Genomic DNA, 18,977 nt, shown 5'->3' on the forward strand with positions numbered 1-18,977 from the left:
AAAAAACTTGTTTTTCTTAGGACCTGCTTGTCTGTGAGTTATACAGACATACAAGTATCACTGTTTTCCAAACACTATGATGTAATGTCACACTTCAAAAACAAAACAAAAGAAAAAGTGAAACAAACACCAGAAATATTTACCTACAACTTTTATTTTTCAAGCAACTTACCTATGCAAGCATTTCTTAGTTCTGGAGGGCTATAGGAATTAAGAAGGGTTAGAAGTTTATGGGCAAATTCAATTCTCTCCTGCCACTGGATTAATGCTTGCTTCACATCTGCAAATAGAAAAGCATACGTAAATGGGCTTTTGATTGATCACAGCTCCTCACAAAATTTCCTTTCTGCTGTAATACTAACATTGCAAGTTTCAAATTAATTACATAACAACATGTTTAGTGAGAGCTAAGTGGTTAATTTCATGAGATTGCTACATTAAACCGCTCTTCTTTTTATGGGGGGGGGGGGGGAGGAGGACTGGGTCTGGCTAAGTATAACCCAGGCTGGCCTAGAACTTTCAATCCTCCTGGGCCACCCTCCGGAGAGTGAGGATTACAGGTTTGTGTTTAACATGTTACATCTTGAGATACTGCATTTTCTAGAATCAGAAAGTTATTTTTTATACTTATTTCTACTGAAATTAAAAAATGACCTAATCTGAGCTATGAAGGTTAAAAAAAAATCCAACTTATTACTGTGCTTCCTGGAAGCTTTTTTAATCTTCCAAATATTGACTGCTACAGAATGCTTTACCTATTGTTTTCTAGCAGATATAAATAAAATATATAAGAACATTCCACCTTTACATTGAGGACATGGTAAACATTGCCCAATATTAGCTAGCTCAGGAACCATTGGCAAAGAAACTAGTAAGACGAACAAAAACCAAAAACTCACTTTAATGGTTAACAAAAACAGAAAGTAAAATGACCAAACCTTTTCTCTGAAGATATGGGCGTGTAGACTTCAGAACCGAAAGGAATATTGACAGAAGCTCTACTAAGTCTCCAGTGACATGGCAAGCTGTAGCTTCATGATACATCATGTGCAGTGTGTTGAAAGACTACAAGTGATTTAGGAAATAAAAAATTTAAAATCCTTAATTTCATTCTACTTTAGGCACAAAATAGTAATGCTTGTCTCCTAAAGGTATTTCTAGACTCAGACTGTGTGTGTGTGTAGAGCAAGTGTTTTGTTTTCTAAATCAAACTGCTCCATTTAGCTACGCTGTAAGTGCATACATGTGTGCATGTTAGGTAGCATTTTCAATCATTTCATCATCTTTTTAAAGAAAACTTCTTGAAAACATTTTTATGTCTGTGTATGTGCCTGTGAAGGTTAGAGGACAATTTAGAGAGCATGGCGTTCTCCTTCCATTGTGTGGATCCTTAATGTTCAAACTCAGATGGTCAAGCTTACTGAGAATTACCTTTACCTACTGAGCCGTCCCCATATATATTCTTTTAAATTCTGGTTTGTGCCAGGTAGTGGTGATAAATGCCTTAGTCCCAGCACTTAGGAGACAGAGGCAGGCAGATCTCTGTGTGTTCAAGGCTAGCCTGGTCTACAGAGTGAGTTCCAAGACAGCCAAGACTACACAGACAAATCCTGTCTCAAAAACAACAAGAAAACAAACAAACAAAAATTCTGATTTTTTTCTAAGACTGCAGCCTTAGAAATAAGCAAGAAGCACTCACTGACCAGAAAACTGGTAAGACTAGGGAGCTGTATTAGCTACCTTTCTAGGGTCTGTGTACAAAGAGAGTAGTAACTTACATTAAATTTTTAGTTCTTTTTTTATTTTACCATATAAGAAATCATCCCTTTTAATCCTCTCAAGTCAGTTTATTATAGTTCATACATTATTCAAAGTTCAAAATTCTGAGCTTAGGTTCTGTGGCAGTCCATAATATGAAGGCTGTATCGTACCTATTTAACCTGTAAACTGGAAGGACAGGAATTGTATCTCTCTTGCTATATCCCTTTGCCTAGCATAATATTTAGTGCAGTGTAGACATGTCAATCCTCAAACAGAGCCAAAACTTCCTTGCCTTTGGGCTCAGGGAGTCATTTATTTGAATATTTTCCCACTTACACTGGCAAGTCCAAATTCTTCAAAGTGTAGTTTTTTATTCGATGACACTACTCACTAAAAAATCAACAACACGTCTGAATTCGTGCAGTACTTTCTACATGCACCATTTCATCTTATCTCTAGCACGAGAGAGTAAAGAGCATGATACACTTCTGGAGGGTTCACACCACCTCCCACTTGTGACCTAAGAATCATGGAAAGCATGCCGGCAGATCTCAGTCCTAGGTAAGTCTCAGGGTCTTGTTTTCATTCCACCAAATAAGCTCTTGGGAAAAGTGTGTAACCTTGATTACAAAGCACATGATTTTCATTTCTATTTACTAAGTAAAATCACTAAAACTAGTCTATTTCAAATAAACCTAAATATTAAATGAAGGTAACCTATAAATTCCTGCCACCTCTAAAGACAGTTCAAAAGACATTCTTTATATACAAGCACTAATGTCCTGGAAAGAGTATTCAAACGAGATACATTCATAGTGAGAAGCATTAGAATATTTACCTCAGTCATCAGGATTAACCCTCGATTAAATACCACAAGAAGTCTGTCTTCGTCAGACTCTAATAGTATTCTGAAGGCACTAGAAGAACAGAGAAAGTCCAATTTGAACAGAACAGAACAATTTGGTGATGATGGACAGAAGTAAATAAAACTGACTTGAGCTTCTGTCTTTTCTATCACATCAAAGAAACTGGCTACATCTACTGCTTGTTTTTTAAATATCTTAAAAATTATTTATTTTTATTTCATGTGCATTGGTGTCTCGCCTGCAGGTGTGTCTGTGTGAGAGTGTCGGATCTCCTGGAAATGGAGTCACAGACAGTTGTGAGCTGGGAATTGAACGAGGTCCCCTGGAAGCACAGCCAGTGCTCTTAAGCGCTGAGGAGTCTTTCCAGCCCCTTGTTTTTAATGTCTGGGAGACTGTCATGTAGCTCAGACCAGCCTCCAGTCTGTGCAACCCTCCTGCCCTGGCTTCTAAGTAGAATTATAAGCATGTACACTATTTCTTAGTAATGCAGAACTGAAGGAGCAGCCCAAGTATGAAACCTAAAAACACTCTGAAATCTCAACCTATCAGGTGACACTCAACTGTGGGACTTTTTAGATTTCCAGATTATTGATGCCCAGCAAATTTTCCAAAATTTAAAAAAAAAAAAAAGTTCTCTCAAATCAGAAACACTCCTACTTGCAAGCACTCTGGGCATGCTAAAGGAGACTCAACCTGAAAAAGGAAATAAAAAATCTTGCCATGTAATTTAGAGGGAAATGTGTCCACTAATATCTAATCAATTCTTCATCCACAATGGCAACAGAAAGGTAAGATCAGAGTATTTTTAAATTTCAGTATACCAATGCTGACTTTTTTTTTTTTTTTTTAAATAATGAGTTTGGGCTGGAGAGATGGTTCAGTGGTTAAGAGCACTGGGTGCTCTGGTAGCTAGTGACTGTAACTCCAGTTCCAGGGGACCCAAAACCCAATGGCAAAACAATAATGCACATTAAAAAAAAAAAAATTAAACAATGAGTTTAATCTCTTCAACTCTTAAGTTCTGTATTCTAAAAGCATTCATCAGCTTGGGGAAGAAAGAGAAACATGGGGGGTGGGGGTGGGGTGGGGAGGACCCTAAGAATAGATTATGACCACACTATCTGAGTTAATGCTGTGCTATTGCAGACACAACTTTACTCCTTCACTTCCACTGCATACTTCCTTTCTTTAATCAACAAGCAGCAGAACTCCAACACTTCAATGGAAAACGCTGCAAACAATAAACCTTTAGAAAACAATGTCTTCAAACTGAACGCAGAACATTAAAGCGAGTTCCTCTACACAGACTTGGCAGAAGTGCTTATTTCATTTTGTCGACTACTGAAGATTCTGAAGGAGATAGTCTCAAAGGATTTTCTCTTGGGTTCATTAGTTTAATGTCAGAGTGAAGACTTTAAGAAAAGAAAGCACACCCCAAACTGTGCTCACTGGAGGACTCAACAAGTCCCCACTTCCCCACGCCTTCTCAGCACTGTAGCACACCGGACAGAACTTTACTTCTACAGGTAAAGGAAATAAAATGTGATTTGTGGCAGTTCTTTTCTAAGTCATTCAGTCAGTTCTACAGCTCGGAACAATTTATTGCACAGATGATTCTATTATTTTGCTAATCCTATAGATAAGAAAGCCAAACAGGAAAAAAAAAAGAAAAGAAAGAAAAGAAAGCCAAACAGATCTGAGAAAAACAGAAGAGTTATTAAGTCAGACTCATCTTAATATACAAAAGCTGTCTCCATAAGTCTCTAGACTGGAACTATCCAAGTAGTCTGATGGATTGTCACAAACATGACCTTCAGACATTAAGGGCTCTTTAAACCCTCAGATAAAAGATAATAAAAGATACACCAATACAAACCAAAAGAAAAAAACTGTTCCAAGTAGGTAAAATTCTTCCTAAGTACAGAAATGTTTCACCAATAACCTCAACAAACTTGTAAATTGGGGAGAGTGGGAAGGAGGACAGAGATGATCCGCTGATAGAGTGCCTGCTGACATTCATGAGGGGCCATGGGTTTAATCCCAACACTACAAAAACACACGAGTGGCATGCAATAGTTATCGTAGAACTTAAGAGGTGGAGGCATGAGGAGCAGAGGTCATCCTTAGCTACATGGTGCAAGTAAAAGGCCAACTTAGGCTTCTCCAGACTCTATTTAAAATAATAATAAATCATTTTTAAAAGAACAGGCTTTTAGTTATAAATATTAATTATTTTCTCTTTCAGTGCCGAGAGGTCCCATGTTCTCACTTGGAAAACCAAGCCACCCCCACCCCCAAAAAAAAATCACAAAGTATCTTTTTTACCTTATTAAAGTAGTCCAACAAGAGCGGCCATCTAAGCAACGTAAATAACAGCTTATAGTTGTTTTCTTAAACTGTTTAATATCTTCTAATTCTTCTTCTCGCATGTCTGGCCTCTGAGCTATAAACAGCTGCATCAAGTTAAACAGTTCTTCCACAGCCTGAAGGAGGCAAATATGCAAAATGATCATTTTTCAATCTTTCAACACTTAGATTATCTGTTCCCCATTTCTGAATGAATATTCATTAGCCAACTACTAAAACTCATTAGCCAACTATAAAAATCATAGGTTAACCACACTACTAAAGGAACCAGTTATCAAAGTCAGTAATGAAATCTACTTAAAATTTGAATACGTTACATACTATCACGTGATAGTCTAACCTTTGACGTTATAAAGCTCATATCTGAGAACCATGTAATCAAATTACTCAAATAAAAACCTCACGTTTTACCATGTTCATGACTTTGTGATGGGCAGTATTCATAACTATCCTGGAGTTAATGCAGCTGCATATGGACACGCCTGTATGATCATTAAAATTAAAATTCACAAAGATTCAACACTATAGATAAAAGGCGTTTTTTTCAGATAAAAGTCTTAATATTGTTTAAAACACTAGCATTTTAAATTCAAAGGTGCATATAGCAATAGGCTGTACTTATCCTCTTTTCCATTCCTATAATAGACAAGAAACCATTAATTTGTTTTAAAGACTTTTAAAAACATGCATTTATTTGGGAAAGGGGGACAAATATGAATGGAAGTCAGAGGACACCTTTCAGAAGTCAATTCTTTCCTTCCACAATGTAGATCCCAGGGATCACACTGAGGTCATTCATCAGGCTTAATGGCAAATGACTTTTCCCTCAAAGGCATCTCACTTGCTTTGTCTTAAAGATTTTGAACACCTAAACTAAACTTGAATATTATTTCTGAGACACACCTTTGCATCAACATTTAGAATAATCACTCTAGACTCATGGTTAGTGATGAAATATGGGAATTAATATTTAGTGAAATCATTAGCTGTGATTTTTATGAATTTATTTATACAAATGTGAAGTAATAGTTGAGCTCCTAACACATTTATTAATGAACTAAACTGCATAGCTTTATACTTTTCTCAGCAAAATTTTACAACACAAATTTTCATGAAAATTTCTAATAACTGAGTTAAAAAAAAAAAGATGATTCCATCTGACTGACAGAAACCAACTCAAGAGGACAGGCATTTTCGCTCAAGCAACTCTTTCAACTGGCATATGCAACTCTGGGTATAACAGTAACTAAGTTAAACACTATTTATGTGAGCCATGATGGAAACAAACTGACTGAAAATAAATACTATCATGATTGATTCAGCCTGCGACAGACACTCTCATGTGTTTCCTTCATTTTCCATCCTTAGCTTTGAACTTTATGATACTGAATGAACATATTTTCTTTCTTACATTACAAGCAATCTAATTCTGAACTGGAAATTATGCTATTCTTTCTGGGTAAGAGATTCTAAACTCATTAAATGATCAGTGAAGAACATTTAATCTAATAAAGGACAGTTTACAAAGGAGAGACAAAGGTGAAGCATAGTAAAAAGAATATTACATACAGGGAAAATACAATATGAAACTTAGAAGCACTCTGGAAAGAAAAGGGATAAGGTTGGAACTGTATGTACATATAAGCTAATGGATCATCCCTCTGAAATATGGAGAAACACCACTGCAGAACACCACTACTAAAAAATTGGTGTAGCTCACACACTACCAAGTATGCAGACCTTGATGACTAATATCTAATTAAATTACATAGATGTCTGTGTTTTTTGCATGCATGTTCATGTGGGAGGCTACAGGTGTCGGTCATATTCCCCTGGAACTGGAGTTACAGGCAGTTTCAAGCTGCCTGGTATGAATGCTGGGATATCAACTCTGGTCCTTTGGAAAGACAGTATACATGCTTGACTGTGGAGTCCTATCTCTAACCCCTGAATACCTAACTGTAAAATAATACTCCCTAGAGCTATCTGGACCTTTTCAGTAGGCACACATTAAAGATATATTTACAGAACATAAATTTGGGTTGGCAGTATTTGCTTAGCATGGTCAAGGTTCTGGATCTGTTCTCCAGCAATGCCAAACAAAAGATAAAAACAAAACAATATAAAATCACATATTTAAAAAGGTATGTGCCATTTTAAGCAAAACTGTAACGTCAGCCTAAGAAAACAGAACCACTTATTTTATCAGTTATGCTGCATTATATAAGGGTATTTAAGAAATGCTAAGTCTTTAAAGATGGTTAGGATGGGGCTGGAGAGATGCTCAGAGGTTAAGGCCACTAAGTCTGATTCCCATCACCCACATGGCAGCTTGCAACCATTTACAACTCCAGTACCAACGGATTCTGCCCCCTCTTCTGGCTCCAATGGGCACCAGGCTTGAATGTGGTGCAAAGACAAAACACTCAAACACATAAGATAAAATTTTAAAGAAAAATATTATTTAAAAAAAACAAGGCCGGGAGGTGGTGGCGCAAGCCTTTAATCCCAGCACTTGGGAGGCAGAGGCAGGCGGATCTTTTTGAGTTCGAGGCCAGCCTGGTCTCCAAAGTGAGTTCCAGGAAAGGCGCAAAGCTACACAGAGAAACCCTGTCTCGAAAAAAATCAAAACAAAACAAAACAAAACAAACAAACAGACAAACAGACAAACAGGTTGGGAGGCAGGTGTAGCTCAGTTGCTAAGCACATGAACACAAGCATGGGTTCAATTCCCAGCAATGAAAGACAAAATGAGTGAATGATTAGACTATTCTGTATTTAATCATTTCTTAAATGGGGAAAAATGTACTGCTAGCTAAGCTGAGGAAACAGATATTAAAAGTACTGAGTGTACTCACTCCAGGGTATTGGCTGGCATGTGGTGTAAGGTTCTTAAAGGCCCACTGGATGTTCTGGTGAGAAGCCAGTTGTCGAGTGAACGCAGGCGATTGCTCACAGCAGAGCCTCAGAATGCCGTAGTAGGCAGGCAGCATCCCACGGTTAAAAAGCACCACATCCTGATCATCATGGTCAGCAAGGATGTAATTGAAGGCAATGTTCTTGGTTACCACTGGGTTTTGAACAATAAGGCGGATATTCTCTGGACAGTCAGCACACACATTGTACCAAAATGAAAGCAAAGCCTGTTTATTGTGATTTGTAGCTATTGCTGGCTCAGAAAGCTTAGGCTGGAAAAGGTTCCACAAATCCATGAAATATGTGGAAAACATCAGCTTCTCAGTTTTGGAAATTAAACAGTAAGTCATAAAGCTAAAATAGGGCACTAGCTTTGTAGTGCCATGAACAGCAGCATCAACATAAAGTTTGGCTCTTGAGAGCAAACCAAGGAGCACGTTGTAGACCTGATGTAGGACTACTGTTGTGTCTGGACTGAGTGGAAGGTCACGGGTTGGGATGTGCAAAGACCTTGTTGACCGGAACATCTGGCGGAATGAATTGCTTGGTATAAGGGACACCAGAAGATAAGCTGCAGCTATAAAATGTAAAACAAAACTGTCAGATCCTTGTAAGATTTAAGTAGACTGAAGAGCAGTTATTAAACACAAAACCACTCTTCCCTTTATCAATAAAAATGAATAAAAATTAAGGGACATGACATCTCTTAAATATCCTTCTGATTTACCTTTGGTCCAGGAGAAAGATTCCCACAGGATAACGGAGGTAGAACCTTCCTTCCACTGCCATTGCTGTATTTTAAGTGGCCACACTAATCACCATTACAGAAACTGTTGTTCTTTTTATTCGCAGACAGAGACTCATGCTACTCAAGCTAACCCTGAATTCCTGATTCTCTTCCTAAATCTCGTAAGTGCTGGCTATCAGAACCAGTTTTCAACCTATTTGTTCAGGTTTCCCACAATGTAGAATTCTCCTTCCTTATAATCTATTTTTCCTAAGAAATAGTATGACTTAAGAAAGAGAAAACAAACAAACAAACAAACAAAAAAACCCAGTATTTAGAACAAAAAGGCCTACCATAACATACTTGATACCATTGAATCATTTAATGTTTTAGGTCTTAGATCAGGTGTTACTTTACAAACACCCTAGTAAGTTACTTGGTAATAATTTAAAGATAATGCCATGTAACCCACTTAATAATACGTAATACGTCTGCCCCTGATAGACACCAGTCCTCGAGAGTCCCTGCCCACTTTCGGAGAGAAAGAGATGCATGCTCTGTGTGGCGCAGGCTGCTCTACGTGCCCCCTTCACTGCTACAGGATGTCAAGGGCTGGGATGAAAGGCACTAACTGGCTACAGAGTCTTTGAAAAGACTCATTTTTGAGGTTCCTCCCTGCTTCTCAATGAAACTGTTTGCTCCTTTTTCCTTGCCAAAAGTCTTCTCAAGGCTAAACTAGAACTTAGAGACTCCCATGTTACACTTGTCATTAAGCCTATTATTATCATTCACTTATTAGATGATTCCATCTGTACAAGCTAAGAATTGAGCTGGATTATCAGATCTTGTTTAGTAAGCACTATGAAACTTGGAAGAAATCTACTTCTACTGCTACATAGTAAGTCTTCAACTTTTGGGTATTTTGTTTGTTTTGTTGAGACTGGGTTTCTCTGCATAGCCTTGGTCATTCTGGATATCAGTATGTAGATCAGGCTGGCCTTGAATTCACAGATATCTGCTTGCCTCTGCCTCCCAAGTGCTGATACTGACAGTACGCCATACCTTACCTATTTTAATACTTGGTGACTCAAGTTTTCTTTTCTCAACGTTCAGTTATTTGTTAAAGCTATTTTGTGGTTTTTATAAGTCCTTTAGTTTTTTAATTTATGTTATTTGAATTGTTACTTTAAACTATCATTCCTTTTAAATATTTGGACACTAATATTAAAAGCACTTTCTTTTTTCAGTTTTCACGGCTTTAAAATTTTTTCCCCCTGGTTTTTAGAGACAAGGTTTCTCTGTTGTGGTGCCTGTCCTGGATCTCGCTCTGTAACCCAGGCTGGCCTCAAACTCACAGAGATGCACCTGCCTCTGCCTCCTGAGAGCTGGGATTAAAAGCTTGTGCCACTACCGCCCAGTTGTACTGCTGTAATTTTTAAAATAGTACTTAACAATTTGTTTCTTAACTGAAGGCTTTTGTTTTAAGAGAAAGGGTTTGCTAAGCTGCTCAACTGGTATTTTAAGAGTAATCCTTCTGCCTCAATCACTGAGACTACAGGACTACAAGCAGCATACTACCAAATCAGGATCCTCACTGACAGGTTTAAAAGTAATGTCATTGGCCATGCCTACTTTGGACAAATGACTTAAAGGCAAGTCCTGAAATGGCATTACAAAACTTCGAGGGAGGGGACATATTTTTCCTAAAGGATCTTTGTGGGTTTTGTTTTTCATTTGAAACTGGGTTTCTCTTTGTAGCCCTGGCTGTCTTGGAACTTGCTCTGTAGACCAGACTGGCCTCAAATTCAGAGATCTGCCTGCCTCTGCCTCCCTAATGCTGGGATTAAAGGTGTGCACCACAACCACCTGGATTCTTAAAGGATCTTGGCACAAACTGCTATGGCCTTTTGTGAGAGTAGTATTGCAGTATCAGTACTATGTAGAAGAACTCATTTCCCACAGTACTATCATGAACATCAATGTAACATCTGGCTAAACAAAACTTAGGGGACTGTGAGGTTAAGGTATGTAAGGGAAAGCAAGATTGTCTAATAACAATCCATGGGGTAACATCCACTGAAAAGCCTCTCTCTCAAATAAACATCTGACTGAGATAGGTGCCACACACAATTCCTATATCACTCTCACCAAGTTTCTACGACCATTAACATCTATTATAATCATGCTAAATGATTATGACTAAGGAACTAACAAAGACTAATTACTATTTACTCTACTCCTTAAATCTCACTGCTTTGTGCCCCATGGTGCTTTTGTTTGCCTCCAGGATCCTGTCTAGATATACACCATTTTAATTAGCATCTCCTTAAGCTCATCTTGGTTCCACAGTTTCTCAGACTCCTTGTCTTTGGTAACTGTGGTAGTTCAGAGTGTCTTTCAAAGCGAGGTTATCTGAGGTTTATGATGGTTAAGCTTGGGGCTAGGGGTTGGGAAAAAAGACCACAGACTGCAGCATGTCAGACGTGAACTCTTAGGAGCCCTGACCACTTGCCTGATAGTCAGCTTCCTTCTCACACTTCTCCTTTCTACATTTTAAGTCCATCACTAACCTTCTACCAAGGAGAAGGTTGTCCACCTCCTGGGGAGCAGACACATTATTCAGTCTTCTCTTTGACGGACTTATTTATCTTTATTTGCTGACCTGGGTGGTGCCTGCATGTATGTCTGTGCACCAGCTGGTGCCTGGTGCCAGCTGAGGCCACAAGAGGGTGTCAGATCTCCCAGAACTGGAGTCACAGGAGGGTGTGGCCTGCCACATGAGTGCTGGGAATCAGCATGAACTTCTATTTTGGATTAGGACACAGAGTTATATTACTTGTTACTGGAATTGTGGTTTTAGCAACTGAAGTTCTCTCAGGAGTTCTGTGTCCCTTGGACAGGGCTACATTATTTAGTATATGGAACACTTCTTCACTTAATACACTGTTCTCATCTTTAAGGCACCAGCTCATCTTGATTATTACCTGCCCTAAAACTGATCTTTTCTCTAAAGAGCCATGAATTTGTATTTTATTGGGAAGTGGTGTTTAAAAACAACATCTGGATATGAGATGTGCTTCTGACTTCTGGCCCTCTTATCTGGGAAACAGCATTTCATTGACTGAAGAAATTCCCAAAATTAATTACTTTGATTTCATTTCTTTGAACTATCAAAAGTGAATACACTGTTTATTAACAAAGAGTTTTCTGTCTCATAAAATGTCTTTTTTTGCGGTATGTCCACCTGTCTTCCAGTAATTACTGTTCATTCTCTAATGACGTGTACACAAAAGATGTATATTACTTAACTCTCCTAATTACATCCATGATTTCTGTCTTAATTACTATTTTAATCTTAGCCTTTAGTCAAGAGTTACTTTGCTTTTTTTTTTTTTTTCAAGACAGGGTCTCACTATGTAGCTCTCTCTGGCTGTCTTGGAATCAAGAGTTACTTTTAAGAAGGAATTTTCTCATCTTCTCCTTTCTTCAGTAACACTTAAAAACAAAACAAAAATACAGTTGATACTCATAGTATCACGATTTTCAAATACTAAAAAAACTGGCCTTTTATGATACCTCTCACAATAATGAGTATTATCACTGAGTTACCTCCAAACCCCCCCCCCACCAAAAAACCCTAAAAGTCAAACCAACAAACAGTAAAACAAACCTAAAGTTTGGAACAATAAATAATTAGCTAAATTTTAAACATTTGACTTACAAGTCCTGACTCTAGGATAATTGTGAGCCAAAAGAAACCGCTCGACCCAATTTTCCATATTCTGAAGGACCCAGCTGTGTGCCAGCTTATTTCGGGGAGTCTGCACTGCCAGCCAGTCCAGACACTGAGAAGGGTTGTACTCAATAACCTACGAACGAAACGACAAGAGCAGGGCATAAGGAAGGCAGCAGAAGGTGCAGTCGGGTTCACTGTCTTTTGGTAAATGCCAGTAAGTGGTCAGGTAATGTTTCTTTTTACACTTTGTCTGTGTAAGTGTTCTGCCTGCCTACAAGCATATATATGTGCACCATGTGTGTGCCTGTTCCTGAGGAAGTCAGATCCCCGGGAACTAGTTATATGAGTAGTCATGAGCCACCACGTGGGTGCTGGAAATTGAACCTGGGTCCTCTGCAAGAACAAGTGTTCTTAACTACTGGGCCATTTCTCCAGCCACCATTTTTTTTTCTTTTCCTTTAAACTAGTTTTTACAGAAGTTTTACTCATGATTTCCTACTATGCTCAAAGAGCAGGAAAAGCTCAGGAAAATTTGTTGCTAGTTCACAAAATTTAAAATAACCCAGGACAAACAGGAGAATCCAATGGACTTAGTAAGTTTATCAATTTACTTAAACATATCTTTGTTGGTGATATGGCTTAGTGATAGAATACTATAATAGCATGAACTAAATCCTGGATTTTATCCCCAGCATGGACAGGAGAAAGTCCTTTTAATTTTCTAGAGTTTCTCATCTGCTTTTTTCTTATTCTATGTCCAAACTATTACTAGTACAAGAATGTAAAAGAGCTCACTAAATTGCTATGAAGATTCTTTTCATGGGAATGGGAAGTGTAGTTATCTAGAGCAGTGGATGGCAATCTCTGGACTGTAGGCTAAATTCTGTGGCTGTTTATGCTCTCATTTTATTGGGACATTGCCAAGCTTACTATTTATTGCCTCATGGATGGCTTTTAGGTTACAGAAGCATGAAATGTGTAATCTTAAACATTTGGCATTTGGCCCCATAGAAAAAGGGTTACTAAACTCTGACCTAGAGCTTTTCCAGTCCTCACCAAGAAATCTGTTCTGACAGCAATGATTCTGGAAGAAAAGAAGTAGTATTTGACATTTCTTTTACCTGTATCAACTGGTAAAACCACTTGGTTTTATATTTCTGGGGCTTTTAGCTGCTATATGGAATTTCCCTTGAGGAAGATTATTCTCAATGACAACTTCATACTGTTTGAAGTCATTTGATTCAAAGAAGAAACAGAAATGTAAGATGGTGGTAACTGTACAAAAAAGGGGGTGGATGTGAAATATCTGTACCTTCCACTCAATTTTGCTATATTTTGTTTTGCTTTAACTAAAATTACTCTGAAAGAATTAAAATAAACAGAGGACAACAGGAAAATCTCTGGGAGAATAAAAGACTTGAAGCATGTACTTCAAGACTTACCTCCCATATCCTCTGCAGAATGTAAGATGCAAAGGGAGGCATTCCTGGAGGTCCCCCAGCAAATTCCATTAGCATGGTCAACAATTTAAAGAAAGGGTTCGCTGCCTGTAAGACACATGCATCTTTGTGAGACACACACTCTTGGCCTCATTTAGATCTGTTCGGCTGAGCAGGCTGAACTTAGTAAGCACTCCCGCATATGAACTTCAACCACCATAAAATGCCCCATCAATTACAAGATATAATCAATTACATAGAGGCAACATTGAATAGATTATTCTGGATGTCAAATGTACTTAGCAAGAAAGTTATTCAAGATTTTTATTTGTTTATAAATTGACAACTAACCATTTTATATATTTATGGTATAGGTAACATTTTGAAATGTATATACACTATGTAATGGCTAAATACAGCTAATTAACATGTTATCTCACATATTTATCTTGTTTTGTAGTTTAAAACACAAATCTATTCTCAAAGCATTTTTCAAGTACACAGTATGTTAATTGCTATAGTTCAAGATTGTAAAAGCAGTCTCTGGAATTCACTTCTCCTGTCTTAATTTTCAATAAATTTTATCAATGAGAAACAAGTATGTTTTATTGAAAACCTCATATTACTTCCTGTAGCAATTTCTGATCCCTAAAAAAAGTACTTTATTTTGATCTTGAACATGAGCTACAGTAGCTAGCGGCTTCTATTTTTATGAAAAATGACCTTTCTTTGGAGGAGGGTGAAGGGAAGTAGGGTTTGAGATGGGGTCTCTCTATGTAGCTCTGGCTGTCTTAGAACTCACTACAAAGACCATACTGGCCTTGGACTCACAGAGATCCACCTTATTCTGCCTCCTGAATGCTGAGATTGCTAAATGCTTCTATATAATAAAAAATACTCGCCTGGGCGGTGGTGGCGCACGCCTTTAATCCCAGCACTCAGGAGGCAAAGGGAGGCAGATCTCTGTGAGTTGGAGGCCAGCCTGGTCTACAAAGGGAGTTCCAGGAAAGGCGCAAAACTACACAGAGAAACCCTGTCTGAGAAACCCTGTCTCAAAAAAACAAAACAAAACAAAAACCCAAACAAACAAACAAACTCATGATTCTGTACTGTGTCATCCATATATTATTCCACATATACAGAGTTCTGGATAGTTTATGATATACCCTTAAAGCCAAACAACTTTGAAGCTTGGCATACAAGTAGCACTCTGATACACTGAATTTACATGTACAAATTCATATTTAGTTGGAGAATTATATTTGCAATAAAAAGAGAATTAAATGTAAGTTCAAATTATATACTTATTAGCACACTCTCACATACCTCAGGGGTCAACTTTGCTATTGAAGTGAAAAGCATAGATACAATCTGAAACAGAAAAAGCAGGATTTCAGAATATTCTTTTAAAAATATCAAAAGAGTTGAAGACTGCTTTTAGTACTTACATGTTCTGCAAGTCGGTTATTGTATCGACACAGGCTAAAAATTAGATTACAAGTTTGTCTTATATTGATGCCATCACGAATATGTTGAAATAAGAAGGGAAATCCCTGTTAAAAAGAAAAGTTGTTCATTTAAGAACTGTTACATTATTCTTAGTTGAGTAAACTGTTTAATATTAGTCAAGGTATTACCTTTCCTCCTGTTAATGCAGCCATGTCAGTCTGTGACAATGTCAAATGCCTACAAGAAAATATTAGTGGAAATAAATCTTTTCCATGTGTACTACTTTGTAGCTATTAACAGCATGACATGCATGAAACCTGTCAACTCTATTATAACCGTATCAACTGCCATCATAAAATTTGGGGGAGGGAAGTGTTTAATGGCTAGATTTGCTTGCTAAGCATCTCAGGTAATTTTCCAAGATTGGAATATTTTCAAGTCTACTTTATTTCCATTTCATTAAATCAATAGAATTAGTATATTAAAATGCTAGGATGGGTCTAATTTTATTTTAACAGCTGTTTTTCTGACATGTCTTTAAAATAAAATGAAATTCTAAGAAATACTAGTTTTACCACATAATTTAAAGTTAATACATGTAACTTACACAAAAATTCAGATGTATTAAAAAAAAATAGGATAGCGTCAAGTATCCCATCACTCAAGTTCAAATTTACCCAAATCTTAGCCAATCCTGTTTCACTTTTACCAACAGCCATTCAATATGTATTATTCTGAGGCAAATTCCAGGTATTTTATCATTTAATCCATAAATCTCAATACATATCTCAGGTGAATTTCAAAAAACATAACCATAGTACCATTATCCATGCCTAGAGTAAAGCAACAAATCCTTACTATCTTACAATACCAGTGTACAAATTATCTAAGGTGTCTAAAATTATGTTAGTGAATTTGATCTGAAGGAAGTCTTTGTTACAATTGGTTTTAGTGTCTTTCAAACTTTTACTCTACTGGTTTCCCTTGGCACTTCACTGCAACTTATCCATTGAAGAGAGCAGCTTGTTTGTCCTGGAGAGATTCCAATATTTATGCTTTGCTAATTGAATCCTGATGGTGCTGTTTTATCACATTCCTCTGCTCCTGTAAAATGGTAGGCAGATCTAAAGACTTGATTAGATCTACGCTTCGCTTTGTAATCAAGGGTGTTTTTGTAGGTGGTGATGTGGACTTTCCTCAGGGAGACACATAATGACTTTTTCCACCAGTGATGACCTTGGAAGCATTATTTCACTTAGGGTCACAAGAGAGTGATTTTCTAATTCCAACACTCCTTGTTCATTTATTAGTTGAAACAGCTCTGTATTGATGAACTTTCCCTCATCCACCACTCGGTCGACATGAACTTTTATTTCTTGCAGGTAAGATAAACATCCTTTACACCATTTCCTTTCCAGTTTTCAAAATAAAGATTGGATTTCTCAGTATATTTCAAAGGTTGCCAACAAGTTTTTCAAATTTCCTTTTACGGTATCATTCTGAGCTTATCAATGTAAACATCTTGATGTGTTTTACATTCCATCACAGTTATTCTTACTTTTGATGTATACCTTGTCCAACATAAAATCGACAGTAACTCCTAAAGTACACTGATGAGTTCTTTCAACATGACCCCAGAGGAGTCTATTTCATCTCTGTGCTTCTTAAAATAAAAAACATTCCAATATTCTCACTCATTTCTTGCCCAGTACCTGAGCACATAATACTTTCAGAATAATTCTAATTATATTAGCAACAACATGGTTATTAAGACAGCTTAAAATAATTTTGCCATTACTCCTGGTCCTTCATATACATCCTGTTAGAAACTGACAGTGAGCATGTTCTTTAACTCCTCTCAGTGACTGTATCACCCCACTGTTGAGTTAAGATACTGCTGCTGCTTAAGGACTCACTTATAATTACACAAAACATTGACAGTATTCGAAAGCTAAAGCTACAAAACAAAATTTCGTTTAGTTTTGTCAAATTTCCATTTTTGTACCCTCCACCTTGTTTTCTCTCAAAATCATATTATTGATGATTTGATTTATAGTTAATTCTTGATATTTGATTAGTCACATCCTATGAAACCGCACAAACAATGAATTACCAAAAACCAAATCATCATTGCTACGGAAAGAAAACAGAATGGGGCCCCTGGGAACATGCTGTCACATAGTTATCAATTGAGCAATACAGTACCATATTTTACAGGTGTTTCTGTTTAATGACACCTTATTTAATATGTATGATTGGTTAATTAACATTGAACTTACAGCCAACAGTATTAGACTCATGCCTGAATGAAACTTTACTCTATTCATTTCCACTGAGGACACCACAGCCTTCCTTAGCTCAGGAACACTGAACAGCACGTCAGCACTGCTCTGGGGAAATATTGGGACAGTGACATAACCAAAGGAAGAGCACAGGTATGTTTCAATGTGGCATACAGCATGAACGTACATTTGTTTACAACAAGAAAATCAAAACAGGACAGCAGATCACTGCCTTGTTTGACCTCAGCTGGGAAAGCATGTGCCAGGAAACTCCAAGTTTTCACCATTCTAAATACATATGTGTCTGTGGATAACTGAAAGCTCCTCACAGTACTGATTTTCTGGCATTACAGATAAATTGAGTAAATGTGTGACTTTGAACGAAGATTGGCTATATACACATACATTCTCTTTCCTGGTTTCCCTTTTCCTAAAAGTAACATAATACATACAGTCTTCCCTGCCTTGGCTTTTGAAGGGAGGAGAGGAAAAGGGAGGATGTGTGTATAATAAAGATTTCTACATGGTAACAGAGATGAATTCCACATTTCATTAAGAAAAAAAACAACAAACAAAAAACAAAACTACAGTGGACTTGAGCAGACTCCTTGATTTCTCAATGACTTCTGGTGTACATTTGGCCGTCTCCAATTCTGTGGTACTAGAAACGGTGTTTTAAGAAATACCTCTCCACATACAGCTTTCTGTTTGGGGGCAGATCCCTGGAGTAGGTTGCTGGGATAAAGAATGAATGTCCATTTAATTTTGCCAGATATTTGACTACAGACTTCTTCAATAGCTGTTTCTAGCACGACTCAGACGAGTTAGATAGAAAGGACTGAAATTCGTGAGCCACAAGAGTTGAAGTGATATTATTATTTTAAAAGATTTATGTAATAAAAACTGAAGTGATAAAACAATTATGTATAAAGAATAAAACCAAACACGCTGTAAGCATTTTGAATGTTGAAACATTTCACCTTTCTGAGCGAGACTGTTCAACCAAAAGAGCAACTAAAGCTATCATCTTTTCAAGGGCAGCGGGTCTGTATTTTTCTTCTGCCAGAGAGAGTATATCTTCTTCTTCTTCCTCTTCTTCCCCTTCTTCCTCTGACAGGACTTCAACTTGAGGCTAAGCGGAACAAAATTCAATTTTAATTTGCTATTAATCTTAATATCATACTGAAAACAGCTAGCTTATTTTAATAGAACTATCAGAAAGATATGGCAGGAACATGTATTAGGAAAATCATTCAAAGGTCAAACTAGATACAGCATAAAAGACAATCAGGACACTTTTAGATAAGTTCGAGGAACTATACAGAACAACAGTTCTCAAAATTATTGATCCCAGATTAATAACTTTTGTCTTATTGGAATCAAGCTCTTTGGATGATTAATCAAGATAAAAAATTATGAATATGATAAAACAGT

At 37.2% G+C, this 18,977-nt stretch overlaps 1 protein-coding gene across 4 annotated transcripts in view; it reads right to left on the reverse strand.

The window, feature by feature from the left end:
- Nucleotides 1–18,977, reverse strand: part of Usp34 (ubiquitin specific peptidase 34) — a 190,767-nt gene that overhangs the window by 16,232 nt on the left and 155,558 nt on the right. For all 4 annotated transcript variants that reach the window (XM_037208944.1, XM_037208945.1, XM_028876366.2 and 1 more), the window contains 11 exons: nucleotides 18,524–18,675; nucleotides 15,450–15,498; nucleotides 15,261–15,365; nucleotides 15,139–15,183; nucleotides 13,816–13,920; nucleotides 12,359–12,506; nucleotides 7,853–8,487; nucleotides 4,953–5,110; nucleotides 2,600–2,678; nucleotides 939–1,065; nucleotides 173–280 (listed from right to left, as the gene is read on the reverse strand). In XM_037208944.1, coding sequence (XP_037064839.1) covers nucleotides 173–280; nucleotides 939–1,065; nucleotides 2,600–2,678; nucleotides 4,953–5,110; nucleotides 7,853–8,487; nucleotides 12,359–12,506; nucleotides 13,816–13,920; nucleotides 15,139–15,183; nucleotides 15,261–15,365; nucleotides 15,450–15,498; nucleotides 18,524–18,675 — 1,711 coding nt within the window. The remainder of the gene's footprint in view (nucleotides 1–172; nucleotides 281–938; nucleotides 1,066–2,599; nucleotides 2,679–4,952; nucleotides 5,111–7,852; nucleotides 8,488–12,358; nucleotides 12,507–13,815; nucleotides 13,921–15,138; nucleotides 15,184–15,260; nucleotides 15,366–15,449; nucleotides 15,499–18,523; nucleotides 18,676–18,977) is intronic.

The sequence above is a fragment of the Peromyscus leucopus genome, chromosome 10, assembly GCF_004664715.2.
Source record: "Peromyscus leucopus breed LL Stock chromosome 10, UCI_PerLeu_2.1, whole genome shotgun sequence".
Lineage (NCBI taxonomy): Eukaryota > Metazoa > Chordata > Mammalia > Rodentia > Cricetidae > Peromyscus > Peromyscus leucopus.